Source organism: Equus quagga, chromosome 1 (assembly GCF_021613505.1).
Source record: "Equus quagga isolate Etosha38 chromosome 1, UCLA_HA_Equagga_1.0, whole genome shotgun sequence".
Lineage (NCBI taxonomy): Eukaryota > Metazoa > Chordata > Mammalia > Perissodactyla > Equidae > Equus > Equus quagga.
Window position 1 is genome coordinate 132,889,773 of NC_060267.1, and position 24,744 is coordinate 132,914,516.

The 24,744-nt window shown below is 43.0% G+C and overlaps 2 protein-coding genes across 3 annotated transcripts in view; one reads left to right on the forward strand and one right to left on the reverse strand.

The window, feature by feature from the left end:
* Positions 1-18,980, forward strand: ACTR8 (actin related protein 8). 2 transcript variants are annotated; one of them, XM_046652129.1, is made up of 14 exons: positions 1-222; positions 4,154-4,324; positions 5,774-5,884; positions 6,519-6,623; positions 6,904-7,077; positions 7,590-7,683; positions 7,900-8,032; positions 9,288-9,441; positions 10,234-10,329; positions 10,841-10,981; positions 11,928-12,192; positions 12,925-13,088; positions 13,866-14,056; positions 18,860-18,980. In XM_046652129.1, the coding sequence occupies exons 1-13, from the start codon at positions 100-102 to the stop codon at positions 14,007-14,009; spliced, it is 1,875 nt and encodes a 624-aa protein (XP_046508085.1). In that variant the 5' UTR covers positions 1-99; the 3' UTR covers positions 14,010-14,056; positions 18,860-18,980. The 2 variants fall into 2 exon arrangements, with proteins under 2 accessions (XP_046508085.1, XP_046508077.1); XM_046652121.1 differs by lacking the exon at positions 18,860-18,980 and having other exon boundaries at positions 13,866-14,154.
* Positions 15,355-24,744, reverse strand: part of IL17RB (interleukin 17 receptor B) — a 15,424-nt gene continuing 6,034 nt past the window's right edge. Inside the window, exons 6-11 of the mRNA XM_046652186.1 lie at positions 23,575-23,622; positions 21,668-21,810; positions 21,224-21,289; positions 20,116-20,215; positions 18,892-18,990; positions 15,355-17,667 (exon numbers count right to left, since the gene is read on the reverse strand). Of these exons, the coding sequence (XP_046508142.1) occupies positions 17,105-17,667; positions 18,892-18,990; positions 20,116-20,215; positions 21,224-21,289; positions 21,668-21,810; positions 23,575-23,622 (1,019 nt within the window). The 3' untranslated portion in view covers positions 15,355-17,104. The remainder of the gene's footprint in view (positions 17,668-18,891; positions 18,991-20,115; positions 20,216-21,223; positions 21,290-21,667; positions 21,811-23,574; positions 23,623-24,744) is intronic.

Below are 24,744 nucleotides of genomic sequence, written 5' to 3' on the forward strand. Positions count from 1 at the left end.
GGCAGCTGGCACGGAGGCTGCGCCTGCGCGAGGGTCCTTGCGCTCTGGTGGTCGCGGCGCCGCTCTGGGGCTGGAGGCTGGTGGGTGTTGGCGGCCGCAATGACCCAGGCGGAGAAGGGGGACGCGGAGAACGGGAAGGAGAAGGGCGGGGAGAAGGAGAAGGAGCAGCGCGGCGTGAAGCGGCCCATCGTGCCCGCGCTGGTGCCGGAGTCGTTGCAGGAGGTGAGGCCCCGGGGGCAGGTCTCGGCTGGGGTCCCTCGCCCTCGGCCCCTCGGCCTCTAGGCGGGGTGGGGAGGCCGGGGCCGTGCACAGCCTCGGGGCGCCCCTCGTGGGGGGTGCAGGGGGTGCCCGTACCCGTCCCGGTCGTCGCGGGTCGGGACGCCGGGGCGAGGCAGCGCCGGGGGCTGCGGGGCCGGGCGGCCGGGTCACTGACGCGTCCCCACCGCCCGCCTCCACCAGCCGCCGTGCGAGCCTCGGCGTCCCCGCGGTGACCGAGGACGGGGCTGTCCCCTGCCTCCCGAGCTGCTCTGAGGTTTCAGCGGTCGCAGGTGGCGTTTAGCGCCGGGCCTGGCTCCCAGGGAGCATCTCTCAGTGCTGGTGACGGAGAGTTAGGGTTCAGACTTTCTTCTCGGTTAAGGAAATCTCAGGTAGTTGGAGGTCATGTCAAGCTTAAAAGGAGGGAGAAGGTAGACGTTTGTCTGAATAAACGTTAGGAACTAGTGTGTCAAAGAGAGAGCAAGATTAAGCCATACCAACCAGAAAAACGTTATTTGCAAGTAGCATGGCAGGCACAGGGCGTTGATATTTATAATCTTACTAGTGAAGGAAACACCAACATTGCCATGGGAAAACGGGCAGAGGCAAGGTATCGTTCTCAGCAGAAGTCAGGAGGCATTTAAATGCTCAGAATTTCGTGTTGGACATCTCTGAGGGCGCTTCCTCACTGGTAGAGGGGTTAAGGATAATAGGCAGCGGCTGTAAAATACACAGCACAGTGCCTGGCACATGGTAAGCCCTCAGGGGGGTTATTACTGTTGCACAGGCCTCAGTTTCTCCATCTGTCTAGTTGAGGGGCAGACTGGATGTCAGACTAAGGGCCCTGCGGGTTCTCACCCTCTAGGATTCTCCTGCTCTGTGAGGGGGAAGCTGGAGGGAGAGCTCGCAGTTGTGGTGGGGCCACAGGTGTCAGAGCGTGGGGTGGGAGGACCCTGTGGAGTTACTGGGCACCCGCAGAAGCTACCTCCTCCAGCCCTGATGGTCTGGGACAGTTTCTTCAGAGGCAGTGATGTCTGGACTAAGGCCTGAAGGATGATTAGGAGTTAGGCAGGGGGAAGGAGGAATCTGAGAGAGAGAGAACAGCGCGGAAGAGACCTGGGGCGAGAACAGGATGTGAAGTGTTGGAGATCAGCATGGAGTTGAGGAAGAAGAGGAAGCAAGAGATGAGACTGGAGATCTTAGCAGGGGCCGTATCATGATGGTCATATAAGCCAAAGAGTCTGGCCCCTTCTCAAGGTGATAGAGAACTTTTGAAGCGCCAGCCAGACTCTGAGCTACTTGATTAACTCTGAATCCCTGCAGTAACTCTCTGTGGTAGAAACTTCAGCAGAGCGAGGAAGTGATGCAGTCTGAATTTGAAGCCAGATCTGTGACTCCATGCCTGAGCCCTTAACCACTGTAGCCACATTTCCTTAACTTCAGTCAGTTGTTTAACACTCTCTGGTTTTTCCCTGTCCTCTGTGGCACCTGAGCTGTAGTTTGCTTGGTAACTTTTTTACTCCATCTTATCTTAAGCCGTAGTATCCAGGAAATAATATGTAGGATGTACCAGCTAGTTTTTTTTTCTAATACATTAAAATAAATATGTAATTATTAAAAATAGTTGTCTATACTTTTGGATACTACATGTACTACCTCAGAACTTCTCAATGTCCAGTAGCCTGTGTGCCATTAACAAAGTTATGGGTATCCCTGATGGCAGGCAGCCTCATCTGTTTGTCCCAGTCTGCTGGACAGATGGTGTCTGCCACAGCACAAAAAGCTTGGGAAGTACTGTTCAACATCATGCTGTGTGAAAGTGATGCCATCCTCATTCAACAGTTACCCCCTGGCTCTGTGTACCACGTGCCGGCATAGAGTAGTGAACAAGACAGAAGTGAGCCCTTTTCACAAGAAGAGTTTTATGTGTTGGGAGGGCAGACAGTAAATAATTATGAGTGACAAGTGTCATGAAAAGAAGGCATGCTCTAAGATTACAGTCATGTGCTGCATGACGATGTTTCAGTCCATGGCCGAGTGCATATACGACAGTGGTCCCATAAAATTAGTACCATAGAGCCTAGGTGTGTAGTTGGCTATACCATCTAGGTCAGTGTAAGTACACTCCATGATGTTTGCACAACTATGAAATCACCTAGTGAGACATTTCTCAGAATGTATCCCCATTGTTAAGCGACACATGACTGTGTATTGCAGGGGGACGAGCAAACCTAGTCTGATGGCATTTAACTTCAAACCTAAGGGAAGCAGTAAGATTTACCAGAGAGAAAGAATATTGTAGGCAAAGGGAATTGCTTTTGTGAAGGCCTAGAAGTCAGCATGGTGAGTTAAGAAATCAAGAGACACCTAGATTGGGAGGATTAAAGAGACCCAAAAAGCGGGGCTGGCCCTGTGGCATAGTGGTTGAGTTTGGCATGCTCTGCTTTGGCAGCCCAGGTTCATAGGTTCGGATCCTGGGTGCAGACCTATATCACTCGTCAGCCATGCTGTGGTGGCAACCTCCATATAAAAAAAAAGTGGAAGAAGATTGGCACAGATGTTAGCTCAGGGCTAATCTTCCTCAAGTGAAAAAACGAAAAAAGAGAGAGAGACCAAAAAGGAAGTTGTTCCAGAGTAAGCCTAGAGAAGTAGGCAGGGTCTTGATCTTTGAGGTTCTGGACTTAATCTAATTGGCAAGCTGTGGAAATGTTTTAAGTGGAAACTTGCCAAGAAGACACCACTTTAACTCAGGGCAGGCAGAGTAGGTGCTAGCTGAGGAGTCACGCTGGAATGCTAGCTCTTAACAGAGGATCCTGTTGTCAAAGGGATTGTCAGGGTCTCTTCTTCCTTCCCCCACTCCCTACTGAAGCTTTGGGTCTCCAACAAGTTTACATGGTAAAGGTTCCCCAGGTGATTCAGATTAGATTCTGCCCCCTTGTGAATTATGGATCTAAAACAATTACCATCTGAAAGTAAAGTCCACAGTCCCCACTCCACTGTCCTGATTTGTGCTTTATCAGTCCTTGTTCACTGTCTCCCGAGAGTGGATTGTGAAATGCAGCCAAGTTATCTGACTTATGAGGATAGAATTGTGAACTTGGGCTTTTTAACCCCAGATTTTTGTCCAATCAGGTAAGTAGCACAGAACCAACAACGGTAAAGTTTTTAAAAACAATGACCAAAATACGGTTTATGCACGCACTTGGAAGGGGTCTTACTTCCCAGGATTACAAAATAATACTTTTCTCCTTACATTAATTTTTTCCGTCACCTGTTCAACCAGTGGTTTTAAACCTGAGTGATCATATTAATCACCTCAGGAGCTTTTGAAAATTGCAGACTCCTCAGCTTTCTCTCTGGAGAGTCCGAATTAGAAAATTTGTAGTGGGAGGCTTAGGGTCATTTTTTCTTTTTTTTTGTACAAGCATCTTTAGGTGATTCAAATTTAGGGAACCAGCACTTTACTAGTCATAGTATTCCCTACACTCTTATTCCTTGTTTGACTGTCTTCCCTGGTAAACAGAAGCATCTCTGACAGTCGGGACTTATTCTTGGTACCCCTTGTACCCACAGTGCCTGGCACAGAAATGTCCAGTAATTGCAGGTTAATTTACATTGGGTGATTATGGTTTTATTAATTTAAACAAATATTTGTTGGGCTGTGTACTGTGAGTCGGATCCTAGGAACACAGAGATACAAAATGAGTTTGTATTCAGGCAGGGAGCAGTAACCAGATGCCTCTCAAAGAACTCTGTTTACTGAATTATTTTGATACCTTTGAGTTCAATAGTCATTACAGGAAACTAGCTTCTTAGTCTAGCTTGTTACTATGTGTTATTTAACTTGTTACCTGCAGATTATTTACTAAGGGCACACTCCTGTGTTTTATATTTGCAGCAAATCCAGAGCAACTTCATCGTCGTCATACATCCAGGTTCAACAACTTTAAGGATTGGTCGAGCCACAGACACCCTTCCTGCCAGCATTCCTCATGTCATTGCACGAAGACACAAACAACAAGGGCAGCCCGCATACAAGGACAACTGGCTCCTAAGGGAGGGACTGAATGTAAGTCAGAGTTGGAGAACCTGGAGAGAAAGCCCAAGGTTATTTCCTTGAGAGGGCTTAGACATCCAAGCGTACACAGTTATCTTGAATAATTACATTTGTAGCTTTAATGGGTTTTAAAACAATAGCATCATTCAGGATTACAAATGTCATTTTTCATCTGATAGATTGTAAAGAAATAATTATAACAAAAGTAAGTCCAATTTTTTTTAACCATCAGGATGAATTGAGTATTGATAAATGTGATCTTAATGGAAGATACAGAATTGTCACTTGAAGTGATACGTTCGAGTCTCTATTAACTGACTGCCATATTTTCTCTTCCAGACACTTAGAGTTTAAACTGAGCTCATATTTTCAGTCCATAAGCAAATTGAATTGCCACAATAAACATTTATTACAATCTTAGGTCAAATCATAATTTAAAGGCAGTAAACATTTACTTTTTTTGTTTTACAGATTTTATTTTTTTTCCTTTTTCTCCCAAAGCCCCCTGGTACATAGTTGTGTATTTTTTAGTTGTGAGTCCTTCTAGTTGTGGCATGTGGGACACTGCTTCATCATGGCCTGATGAGCGGTGCCATGTCCGTGCCTAGGATTCGAACCAATGAAACCCTGGGCTGCCACAGCAGAGCATGCAAACTTAACCATGTGGCCACAGTGCTGGCCCCAACACTTACTTTTTGCAGATAGTAATTTTTAGGAAAAATTTTCAAGATAGGTGATAAATATATATATTGCATTGTAATCCACTTTTAAGTTTTAAATTGAGGATAGTTTTAGGAACTTGCAGTTTCTATAATTCTGATAGTAAGCCCTAGGATTCCAATTTTTGACATAACTAGCAGACTATACTTAAGTCCACTTCTAAATTTAAATATAACTTGACGACATAAGAGTCTAAAATTCACCTATGTCTTTGGATCTTAGAATTCTACTTTAGGGAATAAATCTCAGGAATAAAAATGGAAAGAAAACAAAACATATCTACACAAATATTTATGGGTATTTTACATTCTTTACTGTATCACAATAAGTTGAGTACTTGTTGATTAAGCAAAATAACACATGAAGTAATATAACATTGTTATAAAATTGTAAACCTGAGAATTATGTAGATGTATGGAAGAGTCTCTGAAGTAGTTTGTCAATATAAAGTAGCTATGCTCTGAGGGGTGCTAGGAAAAATTTTATCAACCAGAAGTCATTTGAGGTTATAGATTTTTGCAAATAGTTGGTTTATGGTGAGGGTTCCTTTCTGACTTTTATTATAAATAATAAAAAGATTACTTTGAATTCTGAAGATTAATACATATGGCAGAGATTAAGGAAATGCTATTTATTGACAAGGGAGCATTTCCCATTGCTGGATTAAATTACTAGTTTGCCAAATTGCCTTCTTTTTCACCAAATCCTTCGTACTGCTCATATTTCATTCTTTTTTCCCAGAAACCTGAAAGTAACGAACAAAGACAAAATGGTCTTAAAATGGTGGATCAAGCAATATGGTCTAAAAAGATGTCAAATGGTACAAGACGGATTCCCGTGTCCCCTGAACAGGTTCAGTCTCAACTCCTTAGATTTGTTCTTTTACCACAGCTACTATATCATAATGCCATTGTGTGCTCTCCCTATTTCATTATGCAGACGCAAGATGAGATTTCCTTAAAATAGGAAGAAAGAACATTCATAGCCACCTATGGAATACCTGAATCAGTGTCACAAATGCTTAGGCAAGCCAAATAATTTTTGAGGTTGTGGTTCTTATAGCAAGTTGATGAAAATTTACAGTTTACCTGAGAGTATTAAGTGTACAATTCCAGGATCTTATTGGGAAGCTGTATTCTTACTACATTTGCCGTTTTATACGATAAACCAGTACTATTAGGTATGAGCATGAGTCAGTATGATATAAAAATTTGTATTCGACTTTAAGCAGAGTGTAGTATTAATTATGGACTGGCTGTGAATCACAGCCTAGGCATTAAAATCGCAGAAAAAATCAAGATTGCAGAAGAGGGCAAGAGAATCCTTTTGTTACCAGTCAGTATTTTGCCAGATATCTTGGATTTGTGATTAAGATTTGCCACTTTACCTGGTCTCTGAGAGAGAGGGGAAAAGGGGACTCATACTACTCCCCCCACTTTTTTTCTTGCATAAATTCAGAGAATTTTCTGATGCTCTTTCATTGCAGGCACGCTCCTACAACAAGCAGATGCGACCTGCAATTTTAGATCACTGTTCTGGAAACAAGTGGACAAACACATCTCATCACCCTGAATTTTTGGTAGGAGAAGAGGTAGGAAACTTCTTTACAGTGAAATGGAAGGAGAAAACCTGATCCTAGTCAAAAAGTTCATTTATTTTGCCATCCAATTATTGTTTCCTAGCATTCCATAATCCTACTTTGAGGACCAGATATTCATATTGTCTCCTGAAATGTTAGATTCTACACTCTCAGCATTTAGAACATTCAGCAAATGTTAATGATAATTTCTGGCCTTAGATTTTTGAATGTGAACCCAGAAAACCGTGAGAGAAGAGTTTTAACAATGTATTCATCTCCCTGTCTTTTCTAGGCCTTGTATGTTAATCCATTGGATTGTTATAATATCCACTGGCCTATTAGAAGAGGTCAGTTAAATATTCACCCAGGACCTGGGGGCTCCCTTACGGCTGTTCTGGCAGATATCGAAGTAATATGGTCTCATGCAATACAAAAATACTTGGAAATCCCACTGAAAGATTTAAAGGTGAGCTGAAATTCCCAGTACTTGGATTGTCTTTAAGATTTTTGGTCAATAAAAGTACACATTATGGAGTTGTCTGTAATACTGTGTCCTTGAAGCATTCTCAGCCTTGAGGCGTTGAGGGTATCTTTTCTTCTTCACTGAGTTTCCCTCTGTTGCTTTCTCTTTTTCTTATTCTGTTTGTTTCTTGGGTGTCTCTCTACTATTCTGCAGTCAGCAAGCTTCCTCATGTTTATAAGCCCTCTCTGGACCTTTTTCAGATACATCACTTGTCTTATTTTTTATTTCAGAAGTTTTAAATAATTCAAAGGAAAAAACAGCCCAAACTTTAACGTTTTCTGTTTTTTCATAAAACCCAAGAAATAACAGAGAGGTTTGAGTTTTTATTCTGGGCCTCTAACCATTGCTGCTCCTCCTCTAGAGAGAATCCTCTCTGAAGACAGGTGTGGTGACATTTATTTTGACTGGACTTTAGTGTTAACTATTTAATCTTTTTTCTTTGTTCTTCTTTTTAGTATTATAGATGTATCTTGTTAATTCCTGATATCTATAATAAACAGCATGTGAAAGAATTAGTGAATATGATCCTAATGAAGATGGGTTTTTCAGGTATGTCTGATATTCCATTGAAACCTACTTGAAATGAGGTTCTTTTCTTTATTACTGACAAAGTTAATCTAATTCACTACCTTGCTGAAATGCTTATTTGAGAGGATCCGTGATGCTTGGACACTTGCCCAGAGACTCCTAGACTTTTGCTGATTATTTGTCTTAGGATCTTCACTGCTCCCCAGCTGAGCACTCCTCTGCCTTTTGTTTTTTCAGGGATTGTGGTCCATCAGGAGTCTGTGTGCGCCACCTTTGGAAGTGGTTTAAGCAGCACGTGTATTGTAGATGTTGGAGACCAGAAGACAAGCGTGTGCTGCGTGGAGGATGGGGTCTCCCATCGGAACACTCGGTAAGGGACTCAGGAGGTGGCATTCCTCGTCCTCCCCTCACAGTCTGTTCAACTATAAAGCATCACAAATTAGAAAGAAATTTTTATAAGGAATTATATATTCAAATTTTGCATAGGAAACCAGCATTATTCTGGACATGTGACTTCTATAAGGCTACAAACGACTGATTTTACCCTTCCCATTGGAACTCTCATGTGGGTTCAGTCAGGAGCTCCTGAATGTCCCAGAGTGGTTGTGTGCTTTCCTGCAGAGATCAGCTCCATGTCTTTTGTGTGGTCTGACATAGAGATATCAATTACACTCACAGCAAAGCTTTATTTAGGCAAGTTGTATAACAGAAAATAGGTGTTCAGGTCTGAATTCTTTGGCTAGCTAGCATTTTGAGTATTTGCGTTTGTTGTCATAATTGTGTTCAGTGAGCGATGAATAACTTTGTGGTGGTCAGATTCCTTCATGATGGCATCACTGAAACAAAAGTCAATAAAATAACTGTCAGGGCAGGTTTGCTGCTTGTCCTTCCTGAGATAAGCCCAACCCAGGTAAGCAGGCCAGGCAGTGCACATGTGGGCTCCTGCAGCATGCAGTGTTCCCAGGATGGCTGCTTTAGGATGCTTTAGTTCTTCCTGTCCCTCACATAAGTAGTTGGAGTGTCAGAGTATAGAAACAAATGTCAAAGGGGGCCCAGGCAATGCATGAGAAAGGTTCATCTGTTCCCTCTCACCCCAAGCTACCAGGCATTCAAAAACTCGAAATAAGTTATTTTGGCTCATCTCTTGTTTACATTATGTAATGCCAGTGGCTCAAAGTATGAAGAAAACACTAGACCCAGGTCTTGTACCACTAAAGTAACTCAGCAGTGGTCTTTCCGAATTGTAGAAACATTCAGTTTGGCTAGCATTCTCTAATCTCCCATCAGTTTGTCTTAGGGTGTCAGTGCCTGCCACCTTGACATGCCAGTGAGTGTAGACAGGCAAACAGCTGTCATATAGTGAACATGTTGACTTGGAAATGAGCTGGATTTAATAATGTGTGTTCTGTTTCTTGGAGACGTTTTACAAACTGCATGACTGCTTCTGGGTGCCCCACCACTGGTTTTTTCCAGAGTTGCCTTTCTCCCATCCATCCATTCTGTCCTTTCCTTCTTTAATTTATTCCTGCAACAAACATTTTTTGAAAATTGCTATGTTTCACCATGCCTAATGGAGTTCTTGAATCACCCTTTGCACTTTCTCTGCCCTTTTCTCTTAACTCTAGGCTCTGTCTGGCATATGGGGGATCTGATGTGTCAAGATGTTTTTACTGGCTGATGCAGCGAGCTGGGTTCCCATACAGAGAATGCCAGTTAACAAATAAAATGGATTGCCTTCTTCTGCAGCACCTTAAAGAAACTTTTTGTCATTTAGATCAGGTGAGAGCAAAATCAAAATTGCTGATTATTTTTGTTTTCAGGAAAATTTTAAGATATTTAAAAGGCAGTTAAAAATTTAACAGTATCATGCTACTCTGTCAACTCTAGGTGATAAAGCCTTGAGGCTGAAGCTCTTAAGGAGTGAGTTTTCTTGGTGAGGTCAGAGCCATGAGGATGTGTCTCAGGCTCTGAAAAACACAGCTTGTTTTTCTAAGGAAGAGAGGTTAGCAAATTTCTTTCTTTGTAGGATCTATGATCATTCTGATAAAGGATGAAGATAAACCTTTAGGTGTAATGAGTAGTAGGCTGGTAAATATTTAGGTACAGACATGGCACCATTTGAAGCAGTTTCTTAGTATTGTGAACAGTCAGCGTTTAATCATTGCTGTATGTGGATTGCTACATTTTTTTTTGTTTTGTTTTAGACTTTTTTTTTTTTTTTTTACCTTTTACAAGCAATATTCTGAATAAGAAAATTTTGAGAAACATAAGACTAGGTAACATTCCCCAGTTATTGAGAGAATTGGCTTATTGATTTCAGTCATTTTTATATTAGTGTATATTGATAATGAAGAAAACAAAAAAAATGCAGATGCTGGAAATTTCGGAAATGTTAAAAGGGAGGCAAGGTACAATTGAACTCTGTTTTATTAAGTTCCAGTGAGAGTGGTAGAAAGTTGTAGGGCAGTCTTTTTATAGGTGAGATTTAGATGGTAGAGAGGCATAATTGTAATTTTAGGAGTTTACATGCACTTTTACTGATCCACTGACAGCATCTTTTCCTGGAATCAGGATATATCTGGGCTTCAGGACCATGAGTTTCAGATTCGACATCCAGATTCCCCTGCCCTACTTTACCAGTTTCGATTAGGAGATGAAAAACTCCAGGTAATGTATGCGTGTATGTTTCCATGGGTAGAAAGAAAGTCAGCCATGTTCAGTCAGACTGAGAGAATGTGCACTTGCTGGAAACCTCGTGAGGTCAGAATGTCAACTGGTTGTGGATTATCTGCTAAACCAACATTTAAGCAACGGATGGAGTACGGATTACAGTAGATCTGAGGGCTTTTGAATTAACCACTATGTGACTGGTTGTTAATGAGAGAGAGGGGCACCATTGTTATTAGGAAATTATAAAGTAGATTGCTAGGTACTGTACATTTGCTTTGAAATTTCTCTCTGAGGTATCATATCACCCGTTCAGTTGGATGATACGTGAGTTTTCTGGCCTATCGTGCACTAAGGAAGTAATGCTACTCCCAAAAAAGAATGCTACCCAGTCTAACTTCTAGGATCTGATCTGCTTGTTTTGTTTTTGGAAGAACGAAATTTAATGGGTTCGTTTTTTCAAGAGGAGTATCCTCAGTTGATTGGTCAATGTCTTTCTTTCCATGCACAGGCTCCAATGGCTTTGTTTTACCCAGCAACTTTTGGGATTGTTGGACAAAAAATGACAACTTTGCAGCACAGGTCCCAGGGCGACCCTGAGGATCCTCATGATGAACATTACCTGTTGGCTACACAGAGCAAGCAGGAACAGGTCTGCAGTAATTCTGGTGTGAAAGGAGACAGTTTTGTCCCTGAAGGAGAAGTTTGCTCATGTTTAATGGATTATGGCAGCCACTGCAATCTTACAGCATACTAAAGCTGATACTATTTTAGAACTGTAGATGAAATGAAGTCTAAATTTAAATTTGGATGACAGATTTCTTCATTCGGCAGACGTTAATCTAGTTTTCAGAATACCAGTCCACACATTTACAAGTTAATAACGAATTTGGTGTATATTATTTACTTACATTGTCTACTTTTGAATATTTATCCAGTAGTAAGTATTTCCAGTAAAATCTCACCCATTTTTTAATTTTAATGTGAAAGGTGTGTGGCATAGGCAAAGACCTGAATTCCTTTGTCCAAAGCTGATCGCAGTAATAGAATGTCTGATGCAGGGGCGCAAATTAAAGCTATCATCTGCCAACAAAACAGCAGCTCATGATGGAGAGAAGAGCGCTGTAAACCTTTTCTAGTCTTTGTTCCTGTCCCAAAGGTGAGCCTGAGGTGGTTAGACAAGGTCTGAAAATGAGGATTCCATAACAGCTGCTGGTCCAAAAATTCCACTGACATACTCCACTTAAAAACATAGTTCAAGGGGGGGAAAAGTCCATCTACACTGACATTTCAATTTTAAAACTCAACCAGTAATAGTAAGGTTCTGAGACCTGCCCTGCCTGCCAGTGACTGCTTTGGAATTGTCAGCACATCCTCATCTCTGTACACCACCTCTCACTCTAGGTTATGTGGGAGTGGGTACCAGGTGGTTGGTTGTACACTATGGTGTATTTCCTCTCTGCACCATGGTGACAAGCCCTCCTTTTGTAGTAGTGTACAGTAGGGAGGGAGGGAGTGGGGGATCTAGCTGGAGAACATGAGCAGCGTTCTGTCATGGTCATACCATCTACTTGGTTGTTCTTTTCATTGATTTAAAGTCTGCAAAAGCTACTGCTGACCGGAAGTCTGCATCCAAACCCATTGGATTTGAAGGGGATCTTCGTGGCCAGTCCTCTGATCTTCCAGAAAGACTCCATTCCCAGGAGGTGGATTTGGGATCCTCTCAGGGAGACTGTCTGATGGCTGGCAATGATTCTGAGGAGGCCCTCACTGCACTGATGTCCAGGAAGACTGCCATTTCGCTGTTTGAAGGGAAAGCCCTGGGTCTGGATAAAGCCATCCTTCATAGTATAGACTGCTGTTGTAAGCACATTTGGGGAGGTGGGGAGATAGCAGTTAAGTGAACTGTTCACAGGGTGGTTGTGTAGTGTGGCATATTTATTCAAAAACTATCGAGTGCATAGTTTGTGCTTGCATTGTCAGGTGTTGGGAATTGGTTCCTGGCATCGTTGAGCATATAGCCTAGTGGAGGAGACTGAAATAAGTCAATTTATCACATAAATGTGAAATTACAACTGTGGCAGGTACTACAAAATTGAACTGAAGGGTACTGACTGAGAGTTTCGGTTGGAGGGATTTAACAAGGGATTCTGCTCAGTATGGGGTGGTGTGGAGGGCGGCAGGCAGGGAAGGCTTCCTTGAGGAAGAGCCGCTTGAGAGAGATCTACAGGGTGAGTGGGGGTTAGGCAGTCTCAGATCGGGTGGCATTCTAGGCAGAAGAAGCCTGGATGAAGGCCAGTTTGGCTGGGAAACAGGGTGCGAGGGTCAGACTAGAGAAGTGGTAAGTACACACCATGTGGAACTTTGTTGGTCCCGTTAGAGATTTTGGTCCTGATCGTGCAAGTAGCAGAATGAGGGTGCGGCCAGCAACATGCTCACACTGGTGTTGGCAAGATTCCTCTGGCCACATTATTGAGGGTGAGTTGGAGAGAGACCCTTAAGGCTCTTACAGTTGTCCAGGCAAGAGATGTTGGTGGCTTAGGGAGGTGATGGATATGGAGAAAAAGTGTGGAAGGAATATCACTATCTTTTCAGCATCTGATGATACCAAAAAGAAGATGTACAGCTCCATCCTGGTGGTGGGAGGTGGTTTGATGTTTCATAAAGCTCAAGAATTTCTGCAGCACAGAATTCTCAACAAAATGCCACCTTCATTCAGGCGAATTATTGAAAATGTAGACGTGATCACAAGGCCCAAGGTATGCTGTTTGTGGTGCAAGTTGGACTGTATACAAATGAAACCAGCATTGATTATTCCTAATTGTAATGTTTGTGGACGGATAGAATCCTGGGAGGCATGGGCTTGTGTCTGGGAGTTCTTGAGGGCTTGGAGCAAGTGGGAAAAATTACTTCCAGCAGGGTACAGCGGTGGTGGGAGGAGCTCTGCTCCAGGGGACTGGATTCCTGCATGACTTTGTGAAAGGACTAGTGGGGGCAAGTCTGCTCTCTCCCCTCAGCCAGAACAACTCCACTTTGCTCTCTCTCTCATGTTAAGGATCTGCTGCTGGTTCCTGGGCCAGGTGGATCTTTAAGGATCTTTTTGGCTTGAACTATCTTGAAAAGAAACATAAACCTACGAATTTATAAACAGATTGTGTCTATATTTCATTGTATCTCACAGACAGTTCCTGTAAATGTTCGTATTTAATTTTAATCCTGAAGGAGGGGTTGTGAGATGTATTTGTTCCGCTCAAACTTCAAATTATCTCCTTACGTATGTTCCTGCCTACAGGGCCTGACTGTTTATGAATAATAGTGACTAGTAGCACCTTCAGTAATAAAAACTAAAAAGTTTTCTTGTCAGTTGAAACAGAAAAATGTCTGTAGTTCATGGGTCCCGCATGGGTCTTTAATGCAGGTTGAAAATCTGGCTTATTAGGTATTGACTCAGCAGGGTTTTTCTCACCCCCAAATTCTAGTAAATGATTAAGTATACGTCTTGTCTGCTTATGCTGGAATATCTTTATCCCTTCCAGGACATGGATCCCCGGCTGATTGCGTGGAAAGGAGGGGCAGTGTTGGCTTGTTTGGATACAACACAGGAACTGTGGATTTATCAGCGAGAGTGGCAGCGCTTTGGTGTCCGCATGTTACGAGAGCGTGCTGCTTTCGTGTGGTGAAACGGGAAGGAAAAAGTCACCGTCGAAGACCACAAGCAAGCCTTTTGGTATAAAAGACTCTTACAGAATATACACTTTTTAACTTATTGGCCTAGATGCTTAAGTTTCATGGAAAATAAATAAATTTTAACTTTTATGATGAGGACATTGGTGTGAAATTATGAGCTGGTTTTGTAGTCAGGACATTTGAGAATAAACATGAATTTACTCTTCAGTGGTAAACTCCTGCCCCTTTCTCAGGGTCGCACAGATTCCCCAGTGAGGTAAAATGCTGCTGTTGAGTGGTTCTTAGGTGTTGAAGCTCTTCACTGAAGTTGACTTCTAAGTGTGTGATGCACCCACGAGGGGTGGGTGTGTGATTTGTGTGCCTGAATTGTGAGAAGAACTGTACGGTCATGACATTTTCCCTCTTGTCTAGGACAGCAGCACGTATGACATGACTCATGTCCTCTTGGAATTCCAAATAGGAAAAAACTTTTTTTTCCATTTTGTGTTGGATTACAAAAAAAGATTGGGGCCCATTCAGGTCTAGATTTCCAGAGGCAAAGACTTCAGGCTGGGCTGGCTGGATTTTGTTACCTGATATGCTCTAGGGTGGGCTTGGGGAAAGAAAACAGTCATTTGACCAAAACAGAACAAAAGGTAAAAAGGAAAACTCGTTTCCTTCCTAAGAAATGATTTAGGTATAATTTAGATTTAACTTGTCTTGTGCAGATAAACAAGATGACTGCTGTAATTGCTACTAACTTAATCATCAAGCCCCCAGTTTTCCTTTCCCTGAAGAGCCATTGGCAGTGTGTGGAGTTCTTTGTGTTCAGTATGATGGTTGACCTTAATCTGAGCAGTCTGAAGGGAAATTTCAGTAATGGAGACGGCTGTTACCACCAGTGGTCCAGGCCTTGGGGGAGCCTTCTGAGATCTTGACCAGAGGAAGCAAAGGCATTGTCAGGAGACAGGAGCCAGTCACTGAGCACAGCCTGTGGCTCAGAGACCTGAGAGGATAGAGAGAATGCTGATTCTGATACTGCCACTCCCTGTAGGCACCTGCTTCCACCATCCCACTTACCAAGAGAGAAGGCAGGCCAGGGGAAAAACAAAAGTAGAGACGGATAAGAGATGAAGGTTAAGAGTGGACTATAGAAAAGAGTAAGGGGGCCGGCCTGGTGGTGCAGCAGTTAAGTGCACGTGTTCCAGTTCAGCAGCCCAGGGTTCGCCAGTTCAGATCCCGGTGTGGACATGGCACCACTTGGCAAGCCATGCTGTGGTAGGCGTCCCACATATAAAGTAGAGGAAGATGGGCACAGATGTTAGCTCAGGGCCGGTCTTCCTCAGCAAAAAAAAAAAAAAAAAAAAAAAAAAGGATGTTTAGAAGTCTTAGGATATGGAAAAATGCTGGTATTGGAGCATTTTGCATAAATAGGAGTAGCCTACATATCTGCTCAGGTTAGGATCAAAGAACAGTCCACCAGAATAACAAAATTTTAACTTGCTAGTACTGTTTGGAATGTGTGCCTTTAATCTGAAAATTGTACTTTGATTTTTTAAATTTATGCAATATTGATTTTGTTTATGTTTCTAGGCTGTTTCAACACAATGTAGTACTGGCTACCTAGTTCCAAAAGCATAATGTATTTCTGTTTATAGTAGTTTTTCACATAATAGCATACATGAAATTGGTAGATGGTGTTTCAGAGAAAGTTAGTTTCTGGTCCAAGTTTTGATATAAGCCATGTCCATCTTCTATTACCAGCTGTTATAAGCACTGTGAAAAGTGATCATGACAAATAAGTGAGCTTTACCACATTAAACATATTGCCTCAGCCATTATTAAGTATCTGCTTGTGAAGCTGAACACAGTGAGTTTTCACTCTATGCCTCATTTTGATTTTATTTCATCCATAAGAGGTATTCGAAGGAGTGGTATGGCCCTTTAGAGATAATCTACAAATACATTTTAACAGTCATCCACCTGAAATTGATCCATGTTCTAGAGCAGATTCAGTATTGCACTATGTGAAAGAGACAGGCATTCCTAGAAAAATACATCTGTTAATATAACAACCTTTTGGTGACCTCAGCAGTAAGGAGAAGATGCTTTTAGGAAAATAAAAAATTGGAAGGCTTAAAATACCACGTATCTCTGTGTTCTGTAACTTAGGTAGTTTCTGTTTTTACTTAAGTAAACCATTATAATAACTCATTTACAAAAAGATTACTTCAAGAGGGCTAACATCCAACATAACAGGAATTATTTTTGTTTTGAACATGAAAAGTTATGTAATAACCAAGAAACTCTGAACTGTGATAGTGACCTCTAATAGGTAACTTTGGGCACAAGTAGACATCAGGTCTGCAAGTAAGGTATTTTGGTGTTCATGTTAAAGTTGCCTGTACAAGGGTCAGATAGGACACAGCTCTGGTTCAGAAGGGAACGTCCTATGCAGATACCAGATAATCCAAGTGGTTACACGTATACTAGGTCATCTGGTTGACAAAGATGAGTTCAGCTTATTTCCTGTGTTCCTTATCTTAAAAATAAAGACGTGTGTATAATAGATGGTTTTTCACCTAAGAAGTTACTGAGTGAATTAGCGACAGCTTGTTAAATCTGGTATTCATTAATTCAGCTTAGAAATGTTACAGAGCTAAGTAATTCTACCTACAATGCTGCAGTGCATGGATTATTCAAGACTGGTTGTTGGGCTGGAAGGTGCTTTATCATTGCATTATCAGAATGGTTATAGTTTACATTATAACTATTCTTGATTTTTAGGCATGAAATTGATTTAGCTTTATAATTATAAATGTAGTCTCCATTCTTTATTTAATGCTGCAAGTAGTTAGTAATATTTGTAACAACTTTATTGGCATAAAAATTTTAAATTACTACACTAAGGCATATGTATTCAGTTATGAATCCTCCTTATTCCTATTGCTAAAGCAGGTGTGTGTATTATATACACACAGGTGTATATATGTAAAATCTTCCCTCCAAGTAGCCCATGTAATAAACTTGAGAATCATCACAGGTGCTTTTTTTCCCTGTAATTGGAGGGGTAGGAAGGCTTCAAGGTCTCTTGCTTCTCATGGGTGGGCTACAAGGCAGAGCATCTGTTGTGGCAGGCTCGCCACCTTTTTCCCACTGACACATGCTGCTCAACATGGAGCAGTTCTGTGCAGAAAGCAGCAGCGTCTTTCATGAGGCAGTACTTGGGGCAGACATGGAGCGCGTCGTAATCATCTTTGGTATCAGCCTCTCTAAAATAGACCACCATGTATTTGTGCAGGTGATTCTGGCTTCTCAGATCACTGCAGAAGAGGTTAAAGGCAAGGGGGAACAGGTCTTGGGAGTTCTCATGGGGGCTACCCTCGCTCTTGCCACAGGTACCATCACACACGTTGTTGACGTTATTAGAAAGAAGGAAGATGACTTTATCCGCTGCTTTCTTTTGAGTGGTAAGCCACTGCACTGGACCCATCTCAGCTATTTTCTTTTTCTGCCACTTTTCAAGGATAACCTCACTTCTGCAATGGTTTTGAAGAAATTTAGTGAAGTAACAGACTGTGTGATGGAAACATATCTCAGATGGGTAAACCACAAGAACCTTAATGGGGGACAGTAGCGCGGTAGTAGGGAAGGAAGTCTTCTTGATCCTTTCTGTGGGAGCAGAAAAGCATTTGTTATCTATGAACAGCAAATGGCAGCCTTTCTCTAGTCTAAACCATTGCTGATAAATGATGTCTTGCTAGGGAATGTCAGCTGAGCACCCAGGGCATTGTCACTGCCAGAGAGGAAAATACCCTGATGTTCCTTTCGAACACGTCACCTGAAACACAGGGATGCTTAAACCTTAAAGGTGCTTTAAAAGATGTATTTTCTAAATTCCTATCACTAATTCAGTCCTCTTAAGCCATGTCTTTTCAGATAAATTCATAGAAACCTTTTAGGTTTAGGGTACTTTGTTTTAGGTAGGTTGTTGTACCTTTAGTGTTTTTAGTGCCATATATAAACAGGGACAGCTGATCTCTGCCCTTCACATCTTATTTTAGGTCGGGTCAACTCAGTAGTTGTTCCATTTTCTACCTGTAGGGGGCAGAGTTTCTTTATAGTTCTGTCGATTAAGTGGTACCCCATTTCAGCTGGAACTTAACTGGAATTCTGTCCTATGTGTGCTATAGAACAGGAACTGTGTATAACAAGTACTGTTACTAATACAGCCCAAACAACATCATCTAAATATAAGTATTCCCAAGGCCAGAGTTCCACATGGCTTTCTTAGCTTAGATCATAAATTAATCTTGTTCTACCTACAACATCACAAATGGCTCAAAGGCTGCATTTATAGTTCCTTTTCTCCATGTGGAGAAGAGGAGAAGCAGAGGTTTTCAGTGGGCTTCCCTCCAGCTGTGTATCTATATAAATCCTCTGATTTCTATATTCAAGTCCTCAATTTCTGTGTTGAGATCCTCAGTGTTTTAGACTTGCCAAGGTCCTTAGAGTATATGAATTCAAGTGAGCGTTGTTCTTATGCCTTGGAAGAATTATTTTTAAAAAGTAGGAGCTAGCATAGAATACCTATCACAGGTAAAATGCAGTTTGTTATTGGCTGTCTTTTGCCCATTTCAGTACTTGTAGATGCCTTAATGGTAAAAATAAAACTGGTGATAGTCACCAGATCTGGAGGTCCAGATCCTTGCTTATCTTGGCAGATGTGAGTCATTACATCACTCTTTTTAGGAGAGTTCTACGGCATTAAATAAATGCTGCTGACTCCTGTCTAATGCCAAAATGTGACTGCCTCTAGAAGAATCTCCTTTAAAAAAAACCAAAATGTTACCTCCTTATTTAGGTTTCTTTAAAGAATGGAATGATAACCCTTACCATGCCTCCACGTGAGATAGATCCCGACCGCCAGCACCCACGTGGCCACCAGCAGAGCTGGGAGGAGGAACGGCAGCCAGCCACCCAGCACGCTTCTGCCTGGGGAAGACAAAGCTTACTCACCTTCAGCAAAGAAAACCAAATTTGTCTCCTGTTTGGAAACTCAGATGTTTACTCTATGCTTCATAGAAGTTTTGATCCCTTTAACACCAAGGGTCAGTATATTTCTAGGGGGCTGTGTTCTGTGTGTGGATTGCTGTGTTCTGTAGCGTGTCCAGGTCTTTCATCAGATCTTCAAAATGGATTTGGGAGCCAGCAGGTTAAAAACAGTCCTCTAAAATCACTTGGGCTTCTTACTTCACACATACACAGGCATTTTCACCTTTTTCTTTTTTGTTCTTTGGCAAATTCATGTTATTCTGGGTGCAATTGCTTAATACATAGTACACATAGATGCCATTTTTAAAGGCTGTTTTGTTAGATTGACAAATGTGGGGGTAATGTTGCCCCCCCCCGACAGGAATGTCAATCAGGGAAGCTCAGGCACACCAAGTGCTCAGGAATCCATAGGCACTGTGGCCCACACCCAAGTCAGGATTGTTAGGCACCCACGTTGTCTTCAGTTGGTTTGGCTGAGTTTCTAAGAATGACACCTTCCAACTTTTGACCCCACCCCTGGGCTAGTTCCGAAAACGTTTAGTTTGTCCACCTATAATGAAAGAACTAACATCTTTAAATACAGAGAGACATTTTCCAGAACATGCTGCTCTCCAGCACCAGTAAGGTGTGTCTTTTGGTGCCAGTGTTCCTAATTTGTTATCCAAATGTTAGTGGCTTGACCACATCAAGTTACAGTCACATCTAGGCCTGGGCTACTGAGACTGATAAGAAAATCAAAATGCAGTGAAATGCACGTTTCCTTATATACTCAGTTCTTTTATGCCGTTGACTTTTTTCACCAGATCCTGGTGGCACTGAACATCCATTTTGTTTATTTTTTTCCCCTCTTGTGTAAATCCTGCTTGATAAAAGATCTTGAGTGATTTTATAAATAAAGCCTTCATTCTTACTCAGATTTCAGGCTCTCTGGGACAGCACTGACGTCTTTCTCTTGCACCCCGTTTCAGCGTGCACAGGGAGGGACGCTCTCCCTCATGCTCGCCCCGCACATACACACCCCATCCTGAGCCTCTGATCTTCCTGGGGGAGTGAGCGGGCACTTACTGTTGTCTGGAGGGGAGGAGGCCCCTGTGTGTGGGCAAAGCACCACGATTCCTCTGCGTCGGATGCAGTCACTGCCACAGGTATGGAAATACGGAGTCAGCTAAGGAAAAAGGGGAGTCCCAGAAAGTTCAAAATCTCAGCATTATTCCTACTCTCACCAAAACTTCTCTTCCCTTCTTTTCTCGTTTCACATCCCCCCCCCCCCCCCCCCCCCCCAGCATTGTAAGAGGATCTTTTTTTCCTTGGTCACACCACTGGAACAGAGCCCTAAAATCCAAACCCGTGACCCAAGACCAAAACACCTTCTGAGACTCCTGGGTTGTGAACCTAAACTTTGTACATGTTGCTAGCATGTTAATTTCCTTATCTAAAAGGGTTAGGTCACATCCTAATACATATACAAATATTTCCTCTGAAAAAAACAGCAGTAGAGCTCCTATTAATGGGTAAGTGCCCTGGGACTAGGAAAGTCTGGTTCCCCAGAAAAGGGGTGCAGTCGTAATATGCTGACAGGTATTGATCCCTCTGGCATGTCTGAGCACTGCCATTATGTTCTAGGGAATGACAATAAAAGCTCCTTAAATCTCTGGGTGTGGCTGTGTCCCACTGGGACCCTCCCTGGCCCCACATCATAAACTCAGAGTTGAAAGGGACCTGAGAGCATGTGCTAGTCCAACTTCCTGAGGCCCTGAGAGGACCGGCAGCTACCACTTAAAGTTCATATACTGATCGGGAACCCAAACCTTCTGATTTCAAATCCTCTGTTACTTCCTTTTGCAATTAAAACTGAAAATAAAATGGTACTCCTGTCCTAGAGTTACTGTAAGGGTCTGTGGCAAAAAATGGAAATAAAAGCACTTTGGAAAGTCAACAGCAACTAATAAAAGCAATGGAGACCATGACTGTCGGTCAGCTTCCTGATGTCACCACTGTCAAGACAGACCAGGATTCCCCGCTAACATCGCTTCACACAAGACTACTGGCAGGAGCAAACTAGGGGAGCACTCGGCCACTCCAACTTTGAAAGGACTCATCAGAAGCTGTCAGTGGTGGAGCAGTCGGTCCTCGAGGGCCCCACCCCTCCCCAAAGCACCTCATTAAACCTTACCTGGACCACAGCACCTTCACTTTCCCCAGTCACTGGAATCACCACAGAAGTGCGAGTCAGTTTGTTCTGGTGCAGATGAGTGAGACACAACCAAGAACTGTGAGCCATGTGCATGCGTAGATCAAAGCCTGCCAGTGAAGAACCTGCCCGTTCCAAACTGACTGTCAGTTCTTCGGACTGAATGTGCGTGAATAAGGATTCCTGTCCTACTTCTGAAACCTCTACCTTTGGTTGGTTTTAGATTCACAGGGACATTTCCAGGGATGCCCCCAGGGACTTCATTTTCTTTGTTGAATTAATCAAAACAGCCCAGCACATTTGGACGATAGTTCAAAAGAGCCTGTCAAGGGAATCCTAGAGTGTCTACATTCTTCTTCAACAAGACAAGGAAAGCAGGAGGATGAGGATGGGAGTGGCGTTAAGGAAATGAAGGGAAAAAAGTACCTCCAACACATTAGAAAGCCCAATTACGGTGTTATTTTGGATAAGAGCCATGTATCTGTTTCCAAGGGGACTGGTTGTAAAATTCACTTCCACCATCTTCTCGTTTTTCTTACAAGCAGTGATGTTTGGATCCCACAGACTTCCTGTAAACAAGAGAGAATCACATGGATGAAGTTGCAAACTCTTCCCTCATCCAAGTTCCCAAAAGGGCTTGACAGAAAGAAACTTAAGTGCTCAGGCCCACATCCAAGAGATACAGACTCTACTACACAGTGTACTTTTTTTTTTTTTGCTGAGCAAGATTTGCCCTACGCTGACTTCCATTGCCAATCTGCCGCTTTTATTGCTTGAGGAAGGTTATCCCTGAGCTAATATCTGTGCCAATCTTCCTCCATTTTATATGTGGGTTGCTGCCACAGCATGGCTGATGAGTGGTGTAGGTCCACATCTGGGGTCCGAACCCACAAACCCAGGTTGCTGAAGTGGAGCACATGAACTTAACCATTATGCCATGGGGCTGGGCCCTACCCAGTATGCTTTTATTCATCATTGCTCCCAGAATCTCAAAGTACCTGCTGCCCAAGAAAGTTGAGGGGCCCCACGTCACTGCTTTGCTAAAGAGCTTCCCTGGGCTGAGGGTGGGGGAGGTGCAGATTGAGTTCTATTTCTCATGCTATTCTCAGCATCCACTTTGAGTTCAAAGCTGGGGTCAGTATTTTCTCCTTTCTAGGATGGGGAGAAGGAGCCACAGGTCTGAGATTACAGAGCAGGTGAATTCAGGTTCAGGACTACAACTCCAAGAACATTCTTGGTTCCAGGAGCTTCATCCATCAGACCATTCTGCCAGCTTTACTGGATGGGAAGAAATAAGGAACTGTCTCATAGCTTAGAGGATACCCTGACAGGTCTACTCTCCGAGAAGTCAGTTGTTTCATTCATATGACTTGCAAATCAGCTTTAGGTGATTTTCCGGGAACATGATGTATAATGGCATGCACCATTTTCTCCACCTGGGAGACCATTTCAGGCCCCAGCCCAGAATTGTCTTTAGGAGTTCAGGTCCAGGGCTGATTGAAGGCTCTCAGAGCTCCTCACACCTGCAGCATCCCCCACACTCCCTCTCCCTCTCCGTAGGAGGCAAGAGAGGAAGCACAGTACCCCAAGTCTGCCTTCCAACAAGGAGACCACCTGCAGCTCAGTCTGACAGGAGACACAGGGATGACTTGTGGGGTGGGGGCGCCTAAAAGATTTGGACCACTTCCCCCAAACACTACGAGCTTCATTAGCATCCTAAGACTACAGTACCAGGAATTTACACAAATCTTTGTAAAATCCTTGGAAATTAGACGCTTGGGACTGTTTATCCTGAAGGGGCTTATTTCAAAACATAAAGGGTAGGGGCAGGTTCTAAAAGCCTAGCTTGTGAGAGGTGAACCCCTGTGAGGACTCGGGTTGAGAGGAAGCTTCTAGGTCATTACTTTAGCCAACACTCCCACCTTGTTTGCTAATCCAAACAAGGCTCTCAGGGTTCCCATGGCCACAGGTCAGGGGTACTGGCATCTGAGCAGGTGGAGGCACTTACAGATTCCTCTCCCATCAGGAAGCACCTTCAATCACGCCACTATAAGTGCAGTGTGGGCTAAAATGTTAGTTTAACCAAGAGGATGGGGTGTTTTCTGTGACTGTTGCTCACTGCATAAACCTACTAAGACTCTGTCCTTCGTGGACAGGCTGCCTGATTCCGTGGGCACAGCACTGGCCAGGGATCAGCCTTCACTGCCTGAGCAGCTTGGAGACAAAACACCCCTGCTCTGGGCCTCAGCTTCTTCGTGGAGGATGGACTGAGCTGTGCTGGCCCACGTTCGGAGTTTCTTCTAATAACAAAAGCAAATGCTCTATTTACTTACCTGCCTCGATGCACTTTTTTTTGTATTTCATTACATGGTCTAGGCAGCCTGGAAATTCGAATGAAAGATTTTACATTTTCAAAGAAGGTATCTCTGTTCCACCCCCTCGCCATCAAGCATGCATGCACACATGCCTACCACACTTGTGCCGAATTGCCAGAACATTCAAGATGTGAGGTAAGAAGCAAATTTAAATGGGATGCTAACATTTTACTGTTAAACAGGAGATTACGTACCCATGAAATGATAACCAGAGTCTAACTGAAATACAACTTTTGTCCAAACACCATCTATGATGCCCAAGAGAAGACTCAAACTATCCTTTGAAAATGAGGTTTGGTGATATATGTAAATATCGCCCCTTCCAGGAGGTGGAGCTTAATCCACCCCCACCCCAGGGTGAGTAGACTTAGTGACTTGTTTCAAAAACTAGAGTAGGGAAAGGGAAAAACAGGAGATTTACATGGAGACGCCTGGCAGACGCCACTAAGCCAAGTGATGAAGGCGAACACCACCATGACGTGTGGATGTCACCGTCCCTGACAGGACGCGATGAGAAGGGTACGTCAGCTCTCCAGTGTTCTCTCCTAAAACCCACATCCCGACTCTAACCGTGAGAAAAATGGCAGACAGACCCAGATGGGGTGCACTCTACAGCACGCCTGGCCAGCTCTCCTCAAGACTCCCGAGGGCATGAAGAACAAAGACAGACTAGGAAACTGTCGGAGACCAGAGGAGACTAAAGAGAGGAGACTAAATGCAAGTGGAACAGAAAGAGGACATTAATGAAAAGCCTGGCGAAATCCAAATAAAGTCTGGAGTTTAGTTAATAGAAATGCACCAATGTTGGCTTCTTAGGTTTGACAAATGTACCACGGTAATGTCAGGTGTTAACAATAGGAGAAATAAGAGGCATATGGGAACTCTTTGTACGATAGTACAATTTTTCTGCAAGTCTAAAACTATTCCAATATAAAAACGTTTATATTTCTTAAAATGAGGTTTGGTCTCATCAAGAAAGCTGGAAACTACTGTGTAGTAAATGATGTGGCACCAAGACCGGCCTGGACCACAATTTCAAAGAATAACAATGAATTTGGAAATCACCCCATTTGGCTTCGATGCTTACGCCTGAGACAGAGGACAGGAGTGGACTACAGAACAGGTGAC

Bases quoted from the DNA above. Each gene is read 5' to 3' on its own strand.
- ACTR8 (XM_046652129.1), top strand. From the start codon at position 100: ATGACCCAGGCGGAGAAGGGGGACGCGGAGAACGGGAAGGAGAAGGGC. The intron at 6,624-6,903 runs GTAGGAAACTTC...TGTCTTTTCTAG, and splicing joins AATTTTTGGTAGGAGAAGAG to GCCTTGTATGTTAATCCATT. The intron at 8,033-9,287 runs GTAAGGGACTCA...TCTTAACTCTAG, and splicing joins GTCTCCCATCGGAACACTCG to GCTCTGTCTGGCATATGGGG.